Source organism: Cynocephalus volans, chromosome 1 (genome assembly GCF_027409185.1).
Source record: "Cynocephalus volans isolate mCynVol1 chromosome 1, mCynVol1.pri, whole genome shotgun sequence".
NCBI lineage: Eukaryota > Metazoa > Chordata > Mammalia > Dermoptera > Cynocephalidae > Cynocephalus > Cynocephalus volans.
Genome location: NC_084460.1, coordinates 256,200,824 through 256,212,609, shown reverse-complemented (window position 1 = coordinate 256,212,609; position 11,786 = coordinate 256,200,824). Strand labels below are relative to the sequence as shown.

The 11,786-nt window shown below is 34.0% G+C and overlaps 1 protein-coding gene across 7 annotated transcripts in view; it reads right to left on the bottom strand.

The window, feature by feature from the left end:
• Nucleotides 1–907: 907 nt before the first annotated feature.
• The window catches only part of PMS1 (PMS1 homolog 1, mismatch repair system component), a 108,372-nt gene continuing 97,493 nt past the window's right edge, over nt 908–11,786 (bottom strand). For all 7 annotated transcript variants that reach the window (XM_063094612.1, XM_063094631.1, XM_063094633.1 and 4 more), the window contains 3 exons: nt 9,037–9,167; nt 5,247–5,407; nt 908–1,094 (listed from right to left, as the gene is read on the bottom strand). In XM_063094612.1, the coding sequence (XP_062950682.1) occupies nt 930–1,094; nt 5,247–5,407; nt 9,037–9,167 (457 nt within the window). In that variant the 3' untranslated portion in view covers nt 908–929. The remainder of the gene's footprint in view (nt 1,095–5,246; nt 5,408–9,036; nt 9,168–11,786) is intronic.

Here is an 11,786-nt window from a genome sequence, read left to right as displayed (position 1 = left end):
CAGTTTACCCAATTAAAGAGGATTACTCCCAGAAAGGTCTTCCAGAGACGGGTCCCAAATTTATGAACGGGATGGGGGTGTAGTATTTGGACTATGGAAAACAGGACGATGTTGGCAGTAAAAAAGGCCTGGCTATAGGTAGAATTCCAGGTATCACAATTTGTACCTCTTAACACAAAGATCTGAAGAATTTAAAGATGATCTTTGACAATTGTGGAGATGGCGACTGTGGAAACACTGTAACCAGTATATCTTACTTAATGCAACAAAAATATTCATTAAAAATTTCTTCTTTTTGTAAATTAAGCATTATTTTGCACCGTAGGACCTGGTTTTTGAAAAGACACATGCACAATAAATAATCTTAACCTAAATCTTCTGTTAAAAATCTGGATCTTCCCATGTTCTCTGACAAATTTTGATCCCAAAGTCCAATAATTACCATGTAAGAAATAGACAGCAACATCTAAGCTGTTACCTGCAACATGGAGGTCAATGGCAGGATTTTTGATGTTCTTCTCCCTCTGAACTTCATTTTCTCACTTACTCCCACTGTCCATCCTACTTCAAATAAGACTGACGACTTCTGTCAGATATGCCAGCTGAGTCTGTGTGATGTGTCATTTCTCCCTGTACAGGGCTGACCTAGTAAATCAACCACCCTAGAATACTACCTATTTTTGAGTTTGGAGTCTATAAGTAGTAATTATTTTGAAGGCTGGTTCTTGAAATAAAAGCAATTAATAGTCTGTATTAGTTTATTTTTCTACAATGTTTGAAACTTTTCTCAATATACGAACATGCCAGTGAATCCTCTTTTTATAAAATACCATTTGACACATTATAATACAAAGATGGTTTAAAACCTGACTCCTGGTTTTATGACCAAATAAATTTCAACAGTGACTAATTTTCTTAAACATATTTAATCATGTAGTTTCTGGAAGATGGATTAAATGATGAAAAAATGGGCGACCATGAACACACCCTTTAACTTCATTTCCAAACTGGTGCTTCATTCTGTAGATGATATCTTGGATGTCCTCTTTTGATAAGTACATGGGTAATTGTCTAGATAGACGCACTGCTTCTCCCTGTGAAGAGAAAGTCACACATTTTACTTTGATACACCGTGAAGCAGAAAACATGTTATCCTGGCAAGAAGTAAGACAGAAAATTGATTGTAGTCCCCTTAATTCATTAAACAAATATTTATTAAGCACCAAGTATGAAGTAGGTTAGTAGAGATATAGTGGCAAATTAGAAAACAAGATACCTGCTGTTGTAGAATTATGAGGTCTTCAAAAAGTTCATGGAAAATATGTTATTATGAAAAAACTATGCATGGATTGCAAAATTTTTCTGCACCAAAATAAACTTGTATTAACTTGTTATAACATGTCTGGACAGGATCTAGTTTGAGGCACTAAGAAGGATAAGACATCAGTTTGAAAACAGCCCCTGTCAGAGCAACATGAATTCAGCTAAAATTGAAGCAAGAACAAACATCAAATTTATGGTGAAGCTTGGGTGAAAGAATGGTGTAATCACTGATATTTATGAAAAGTTTATGGGGACAATGCCCCAAAGAAACCAGCAGTTTACAAATGGACAACTCATTTTAAGAAGGGATGATGTTGAAGGTGAATCCTGCAGAAGACCATCCACATCAATCTGTGAGGAAAAAATTAATCTTCTTTGTGCCCTAATTGCCAGAAACACAGCCAACACCACAGAGATCTGAATTGGTTCAGCTTACACAATTCTGACTGAAAAATTACAGCTAAGCAAACTTTCCACTCAATGGGTACCAACTGTTGTGCCCAGATCAGCTGCAAACAAGACCAAAGCTTTGAGTGAAAATTTTAAAGTAGGATCAAGATCCTGAAACATTTCTTTGAGCAACTGTAATGAGATGATACATGGCTCTACCAATGTGATCCCGAAGACAAAGCACAATCAACAAAGCACAATCAAAGCAATGGCTATCAAGAGGTAGAAGTGGCCCAATCAAAGCAAAAGGAGACTGGTCAGGAGCAAGGTCATGGCAACAGCTTTTTGGGAATGCTTAAGACATTTTGCTTGTAGACTTTCTGGAGGGACAAAGAACAATAACATCTGCTTATTATGAGAGTGTTTTAAGAAAGTGAGCCAAAGCTTGAGAAGAAAAATGCCTGGGAAAGCTTTACCAGAGAGTCCTTCTCCACCATAACAATGCTCCTGCTCATTCCTCTCATCAAACAAGGGCAATTCTGTGAGAGTTTCGATGGGAAATCATTAGGCACCCACCTTACAATCCTGATTTGGCTCCTCTGACTTCTTTTAGTTTCCTAATCTTAAAAATCTTTAAAGGGCACCCATTTTTCTTCAGTTAATAATATAAAAAAGACTACATTGACATGCTTAAATTTCCAGGACCCTCAGTTCTTTAAGGATGGACTAAATGGCTGGTATCATCACTTACAAAAGTGTCTTGAATTTGATGGAGCTTATGTTGAGAAATAAAGTTTATATTTTTTATTTTTATCTTTTAATTCCATTTTTCCACAAATTTTTTGAAGTCCCCTCATACATTCTAGTGCAGACAACCAGAAAAGGAAATTTTAGTGAATAAATTATACACAAAATTAAATTGAGAAAAATACTACAGCAATTGCATGGTTGGGAAAAGCTTGAGGAGATAGCATTTAAGCTTCAATTTACATATGGAAAAATCATGGGGAAAGAAAAGCATTTCAGGCAGAGACAACAGGAAAAAGCAAATGTGCAGTGTAGGTGCAGCATAGTTGTTAAAGGGAAAAGGGGAACAAGAGAAGGGAGTTGGACAGTGTGAGCAACTGGGGTTTTAATCTGAATGCACAGGGAAGTAACCAGAGGGCTTTTAAGCAAAAGCCTGACATTTGTTTCACAGTTTAAAACAACAGTCTAGCTGGTGGGTGAAATATAGTTTGAGGAAGGTCAAGAAGAGAAGCAAGGAGTTTTTCAGGCAATCACTGCAGTCCTGGTGAGAGGCTTTGATGAAGATGATAGTAGTTGAAATGGAGGGAGGTATAAAGATTCCTGATATGAGTTTGAGGTACAGTTGAGAAGACTTGATGATGGACTGGTTATGAGGGGTACAGAATCAAGGGTAGTGTACACATTTCTGGAATGGTAATGCTATTTTCTGAGATGAGGAAGACTGGGGACCTGGGAGTAAGACAGTGTTAGCAAAGCTAGGGTCTTTTAAGATTTATTTTAAAAAAACCGTTGTACTTCAAAGATCCTGAATCCTAACATCATTCTCTTTATCCACACACCCTTTTTGTTTCCAATCATCCTACTCCTCTATTCCAACTAAACCTGTTCTTTTTCTTCACTTTGACCTTTAATCTCTTCAATCCCTCTTTATACTCCTGACCCATTGGCACCCTTCTGTTATCTTTCCCTAGTTAAGGGTAGAATAGTGAGACATTAAAGATACTAACTTTAGCAACCTACATTCCTTTTAGATTCCTACTAGAATCTAACTTATCTTTATCTCTCTCTAGGATCTAACAAGTTTCTTGTACATGATGGTTTAAAATTTCCTTCATTCACCCTCTTAATCCACTACACCCACCTTTCTAATCCCTACCCTTGGACAAATTCTACTAAGTACTGCTGGAGAGTCATGAAACTGTCCTGGCTGGATCCAATACTAAGGCTAGCTCTTATGAGCCCTCATTGACATCTGGACATCTTATCAACATTCTTTTACAGTACTTACAGCTCTTATTTTCAGATTTGCTACCATACTCAAATTCCCAATGCCTCCCAGACCCTTCACTCTCAGCAGATAACTTTTCTCACTTTTCCACCACATATCAGATGTGACTTCTCTAAATATATTACTTTTACTTTTCCTTGATTCAGACAGTTTCTCCTTTTTAGAGCTTATCTCCTTATCCTGTCTTCCTTCCTGCTTCTGTTGGAACATTTGCTCTCTAATCTTTCGTCAGTCTTTTCCATTAATTCAATAAAAACATGCTAAACATACTCTTCCTCACTACCATGTGACTTGCTACCTACTTTTTCACTACTCTGCTCTTTAACCATTGGCAAATGTCTTCTGTCTCTACTACTTTGTCATTATGGTTCTCTTCATGGTTACCACTGCCATCCAGCAGTCATACTTGATGGTCTTCTAACAACTATTGCCCTATACAGAATGTGATACTACATATTTATTTTTTAATTTCTTTCTTTCCTTGAATTTTATATCCACCCCTCTCTTGGTTCTCCTTTCACTCCCCTGTCTTTATCTCTGATTCATCTTATTCAGCTTGACTTTAAATCGTTCTGATATAAGTTCTCTCCTTTTTTTTCTAGACCATTTTCCCTAACAATTACATCCACTATTACCTTAATGCAATGAGAGGTATAGTATTAGCAAAAAAATATTTAAACCCAGTCCCAACCACTTATTTCTCCTTTATTTCTGAAATCTTACTTCTTCCCATATGGTTCTTCAGTACACAAAACACTACCCACAACTGCCTCAACCTTTATTTAAGTTCATATTAACTCTTTCAAAAGAAAAGATTCTGTTGAAATTTCCAGAAACTATCAGTGTTGAATTGTTCCCACAAAAGGCTAGGAATTTCCATATGACAAAGTTCCTAAACAATTTGGATTCTACTGAGTACATTCTTCAGAAAGGGTAACAAGTAGACTTTCCTGGTAAGGAAGTCTGCCCTTCAGAATGCAATGGGCACACACACACAAAAGCCTCATTTAATTTTACTACTTATTTTTGAATTTTTTTAAGCCCACTGTTACATTTCTCATTTGTGGTGGACACTGTTAGAAAACTAAAATTTCCATTTATTCAATAATTTTGATCTTTCACTTTCCCTCCCCTCTTTTGCTCTTAAAGCGATCAGGACTTAGAATAATATTACAATTCATTTTAGACAAGTATAAGGTAGAATAATTCTGAGTCCCTTCCAAGGGAATTATTTCTGGAAATTAAAAAGAAAAAGAAGAAGAACTTCACTACAAAATTTCTCTTCCATAAGGCTCTTCCTCAATATGCACCCAAGAAATAAAGTTATGGTAAGGATCCATGATAGAGTCTATGATGTGAAACTTCTAATGCAGTTTTTTTAATAGTACATTTTTCCTTCTTGCAAACAAATAATACACCTTATAGAAGCTGTTTTACTACTTTTAAACCTTTAATTATCTTAACACTTATCCAAGCTACATAATCTAATAATGCATACCTCTAAAAAACTTATCACTTTGCGAGGTCTACATTCATAAATTTCCTTTGCATTTTTGTTTAATATAGCACTAAGAATTTCTTTTAAATCTGTTACTCCATAAAATGGGAGACAATTGGCCATTCCTTCTATTTCCAAGTAGCTTTCAGTAATGGAAACTCCTGAAAGAAAAAATGAAAAAAAATATATAGTTAGCTTAAATTATATTCCAGAACACATCCATTAAAAACAAAATGACTGTTAAAACACTTAGTGAACCTTCATTTGAATATAGTAAGGACAAAGTTTTGTTCCTTAGCTGAAGAACAAATAGTAACTTCCCACAGGATTTCACATTAAATCATAAGTGCTCACTGACACCACATGTGCTTTATATAATTTAATTTAATCTCAGTTATTGCTGTTCTATTCCTTACACTTGTTTAGAACATTTCTTTGGAGAGAAAATGGAGTCCCATGATATTTATTAAAATAAAACTGGTTTAAGTGTTTTAACAACAGCTGCTTTTCAAATTCTATCCTACTGTTTTAATATCTAATTTAAAGGCCTGACTTATTTCTGTAATTATTTTATAAATAATAAAAATAAATTATAAAGATTATAAAAATAGTCACATAGTAAACTTATTAATATATTATTAATTTAAGGGCATGAAATATTAATGCTTGTTCAAGATATTTTACTAGGACAGTGTTTAAAACTGACATGTTATCTATTACTTAACCTACTTTAAATGATTTAGCAATTAAAATAAAACTAAAAAGTAGTTACATGATTAAATGTATATAACTGGGTAGATAATCCATAACAGTATATATTCCAAAGTATCAAATTTGGCTTTAGAATACATTATTTTAGAAAATAGCAGATATATCTTCTTTGGCTGTATATGTAACAGTGTTCTTTTTTATTTGTCTGGTTTTTGGTGGCTGGCTGGTAAGGAGATCCTAACCCTTGACCTTGGTCAAGCACCCTGCTCTAACTAGCCAGCTCTTGTAACGGTGTGCTTAATATTAAATCCACACCATGCTACTTGAAATAAGGAAAAAGAGATGGCCTGATTTTGGATAAGTAGTACCTATTAATGGATTAAACTGGAAAAGAATTATATATTATCAAGCATTAAGAGATAAGATACAGAGTTCAATAAAGGGAAACAAAATGAGTTTGAGCAACAAGGGAAACAAATGGGACTGAAAACAGCGTACAGATAGGCAAGGATGAAGTAGCAGAATATTCTAGTTCAAGTCTTTTACAGATTTATGTAAATATGAAAATTTCCAAAAATACCAGTCTAAGAGAATTTTCATTATTGCTATTCCTATGATTAGATTGAAGAGTCTAATACAAAGTACACTTGTGCTGTAAAATTACACACATTTCACAGAACTACTTGTGGATATGGGTAAAAAGCATTTGGCAGCAAATGAGGAAATTGAGCAATATTTTAATTTCTGTGTTTGTAAAATTCAGATATTGAAAACTGAGAGACATTTGAAACTATGTAACAATAAACTTTCAAGAGGTTTCCATAAAATTCTGTGAAATGCTTCCCAATTTTCAGGGAAAATACATCAACTGAATAAGTGGTTTGACAAGTTTTCACTTCCTTAAATATGCAATTCTTATTGATGCAGAACAGAAAGCTATTCCCATTAACAAGCAAAGTTCTTAGGGTCACATTCAGAATCTTTTCCCTCAAACCCAGATGTATTCTTACTCTCTTTTAAATACCTTTATCCTTATCCAAATATGTTTTGTGACAACTGGAAAACTGTTATTTAAAGTTAGTACAATACAACAATACTCTCACTAAGAGAGATAGATGGTCCTTAAGAAAACACAACACAACTTTCTGTACTGGCTAGCCACAAACAACAACAACAACAACAACCCCCCCCGCCCCCCGCCAAAATACATATACAATTTAAAAAATGGGGAAAAAAAGAAGTAAACATGAATGTCTTTAACTTGATCTGTTACTGACAAGAGAAATAATGCTGATGATAACCTAAGTTAAGTCCAGTTATACCAAGTCAGTTTGCAGAAGATTATTTTAATCATTTTTGTATCTTTGGTGCATGCAAAGTACTTGGCATTCAACAAGATTTAAAAAAACACTACATGCTAAGAGCTGAAAGCATCTGTCAGACAGAAACTCACTGGGTAGCTCAAAAATAAACATGCTCTTGAAACAGGACCGTAATCCTAACTGTAAGAAAAAAACCGCTGTCATAACATTTTTCATGGAAAAAAAAAAATGGCATCTGCCACCAATGCACACACACCCCTTGTTTCACACTTGAAATAAATTAAAAAGATGCCAGGGGCCCCAAGGAAGAAAGAATTCGAGGAGAACTAAAAGAAATGATTGCAAGTCAGTTCAGGTATGAAAGGGAGGCTGGAGGATGGGAAGAAAAGAGAATTTGAACACCTACCATTACCAAGTACTATGGTAATAAGCATATCAATAATCAGTATGCTTACTGATTTATATGTTACCTCATTTAGTGCTCACAACTACTTTGTGAAATAAATATCCCGATTTTAATAGAAAAGCAATACAACAAATTAGTCAAGAGCTGGGCTCTAAAGGTAGATTGTTTGGGTTCAGATTCTAGTTCTACCACTAACTGTGTCAAACTTCACTTCTCCGTGCCTTGATTTTTCCATCTGTAAAATGGGCACAGTAATAGAACCTAGAAGATTAATCTAACATTTATTTAATAAATACTCACTGTTATTAATAAGGAAACAGTGAGGTCAACTGACTTTACCCCACACAATTGTTTTTAAATGGCAGAGTTAGTATTTGACTAATTCTCTCCATCCCAAGTCTAAATATATAGAATTAACGTGGGAAGTGAGAAGTTAAGGTTAAGTATCATTAAAACTCCAAAAATCACGTCAAACTGTTTAAGTTTGTAACACCAAAGCATTTTCTATATATATCCAGCCCCATGCATTTGTACATTGTTTTTCATTCTTTTCTTTTCATGTCTCAGTAAAACATTAAAAACAAAAACAAAAACCCTTCAACACTGTTTTGGTTAAACTTTACACTTTGGGCATGACGAATTTAGGGGCAGGAAGTGGTCATTTTTCACGGCCATTGTGCCCCTTGATAGCAAATGAAGGGAAAGTAATAGGACAAGGCCAGCCTAGAAAGCTAGGGAAGAAGCAATTTGGTATAGAAACTATAAAAGAACAGAGAAGGGGTAGCCAGGAAAAACTGAAGTCTCCTAGCTACATGGATCTTCTTTTCTTCTATCCACCCAGTGAAATTCCATACTAAACAAAGAGGGTTATCAGTCTTTTAGCAAAGCCATAGAATCAAATCATCCACTCTTCAAACAGTAAGACTGCTGATGTTAGATGTCTACCTAGCTAACAAGTAAATGCTTTTAAAAAAGAAAAGGATATGTCCATTTTTTGTTAGGACATTCTGTATTCCTACGTATTTATTTCTGCTTTATCATCTGAAGGAAGATTTTAAAAATTTAGGTAAACAAAGTAGGTAGTTTGAATATGTGTCAAAGGATGGCAAAAATTTCAAAGCAACTACTTGATTAGTTATAAAAATGCAAATGCAAAGCACTGGAGTGAGATACCAAACTTGCTTATTTCAGGCAGAAGTGACCTTTTTGAATTAAGTCTGTTCTTACACAGCTAACAGTTTACTTTTAGTGAGACAAAATAATGCCATATCTGTAAATTATGAACCCCAAATGTAACTCTTAGAAAAAGACTTATTTTTCCAAGTCAGGAAATATTAAACCACATTCATACCTGGCATTAATTTTATCTTGAAACCATTCGCTGTCAGACGAGGATCAGACAGGTAAATTGATCCACCGTATCTTTGGTCATCTGCTGTCATTTTATATAACACCTCTAAATAATGAGATCCATTAAAAAGACTGAAAAAGAAATTACAGTCCTTTAACACATTAAAATACACAAATTAAGAGGATTTATGGAAGTTCATCCAAAGGCCCTTTAAAAATGGTTATTATCATTAACCAAAATACAAAGGTGTAAGTAGCCCTTGTGAGAAACATTTTTATGTTTCTATTAATATTTTATGCAGTGTACAGAAAAGAGAAAGAATAAGCATAAAAACCAATTTCTATCCTCTAGAATGTTACAAACTCAATGTGAAATAAAAAAATGGCTCTCTAAATATAAGTAAAAACTTTATTTATACATAATGCCATTTTATACCTTTAAAACAGACAAAATGATATATTGTCAAGTTATTCAAGTTGTCTATCCTGCCAAATTTGCAACTGCCTGTCGAGGTTTCTTCAATAACAAAAACATACATATTTTTTCCACAGGAACTCATAAATTTATCAATTTAAAGTTTGGGAGAGCTTCCTTCAGTCTACTGCAGGAATGACATGTTTGCCAAAGGTGGTGTAAGAAATAATTCTGGGTGATGCAGGCCCTAAACAAAATTTGAGGAAACAAAAGATCTACGGTACAAATCAACTTCTCACGTTGGTTTTAGGCTTGGTCAGTTTTCCTCATAACATAATAGTCATTGCAAGAATATGCCTACTGGGGTTGACATGGGAATGGGTCATTTTCTTATTCATTCAACAAATATTTGAGTACCTACTATGTGGCAGATACTTTCTTAGGTATGCAAGGCTCTGTTCTATGTTCCACTGCAGGATGAATTAATAGATAACATCTTTGCTTATTAGCTCTGAATTGGTGAAGACCCCACTGGCTGTGAAAGCAGATATCATAGAGAGGAGAGCTTTGGCTGAATATCAGATATGCTTTGTCTAGTCTAACCAACATTCCAAAAATCAATCTGAGAGCCAGTGGTGGTGGTAGTGGTAATGATGATAATGATATGATATAGCAATTAATGATGCAGTCTCCACAGTTAAAGTGTCTATATTGAAATCTTGGCTCTACCACTTATCTAAGCTGTATGAGCCTAGATAAATTACTTAACCATTCTGTGTTTCAGTCACCTCATCTATAAACTGTGGATGACAGTGCCTACCTTTACAAGGTTGCTGCAAAGATCATGAAAGGACTTACCAAAGTTCCTATCATATAATAAGTGCTCAATAAACATTAGCCATTGTTATTACTATTGAGCACTTACTTTGCATCTTGTAGATATCTAAATTACTCCATTCAGAAGTAAGAATTGGAACTCTGGTGAGAAAACTGCACCCAGCTCATAATTATTTTGTCAGCATTGTGGTGTAATTAGTCTATGAGTCATTAACTGTGATGGGAATGACACATTTCAGAAGGAGAGAAAACAATTTTAAACGTTGTTAAAAATTGAATTTTGTTGCTGTCCATGCTTAATTAAAAAAAAAAAAAATTTTGAGGTTAGTATGGGACCAAAATAATAGTTTTTAATGTCTTTGTTTTTGAATAACAGAACATGACATAAAAAAATATTTTTAAAAACCTATAACTTGTACAAGCACAAAAAGACTTTTGAAATCTAAATGAAAGTTTAAAATACCATTTGGAAAAGCAATCAAGTTTAAAAATTCAGATGTCTCCCAGTTCTTTTTGAGGGAAGAAAGGGAAAAGTAATATCAGGTTTTTGAACTATCTGTTTTAATACAGTCTAAAGCAGTTTCCTAACTCTTCCTTTGACAGGTTCTAAGCCAATCTTAAGAGAATGCTATGAAAGATACCGGATTTTAGTTAATGTGGTTACTGCTGTCTTATTTAAAAAGAGTTAACAGATGTTTCTCTGTGTTCTGGCCCTGTTTTTTACTCTTCTGATGGCAGTGTTTTTAACAAGGGTTTTAATACATTTTATAAATGATTTCTGCTTTATTCTTGGAAGTTCTGAAACAGAGTTATCTATTGATGTGTCCTAGTGAACAAATTCCTATCTTTTTAAATTTCAGATTTGTATCTTCTTTGTCATATGATTCTCTTCTACTTGTGTCATACTGAAAGAGAAACATTAAATAAAAAAAAGGGAAATGTTAATAGGTTAGTCATTAGTTATTCATTTTTACAGAAAGCAATCTACTCAGACAGGATATGAAAAGAAAATACCCTATTTTACAACCAATAATAAAATTAGTTCAGGCAAATATCACCAATGGATAAAACCATTAGATGGAAAGGTTTATAGGGAACTTTAAGGTGGAAGATCAGGCTGTCATCAGCTGAATCCAGTGATAAGTGCCTTTTGATGTAATGAAATATGAAGCACATAGCCTTACCTATTAAGCAGTCTTACCAAAAAATCTAAATCTATTCAATCTTCCTGAGTGAACTTCTAATTAAACATGAGGGAGAGAAAAACAAGTTAAACACTACTACAAGAAGCAGAGAGACAAATCAAAACAGTGGAACATTCCCCTGAAAAAGTGACTCAGTATTTATGATAAGTTAATGCTATGATATTAAGGTATATAAGAGACATAACCAAATGTAATGTGTGGATCTTGTATAGGTAAAAATTTAATATAAAATTTAAAAACTAAAAAAATTGACATTTTGAGAAAATAAGGAATAATTCCAGGAATTATTGTGTA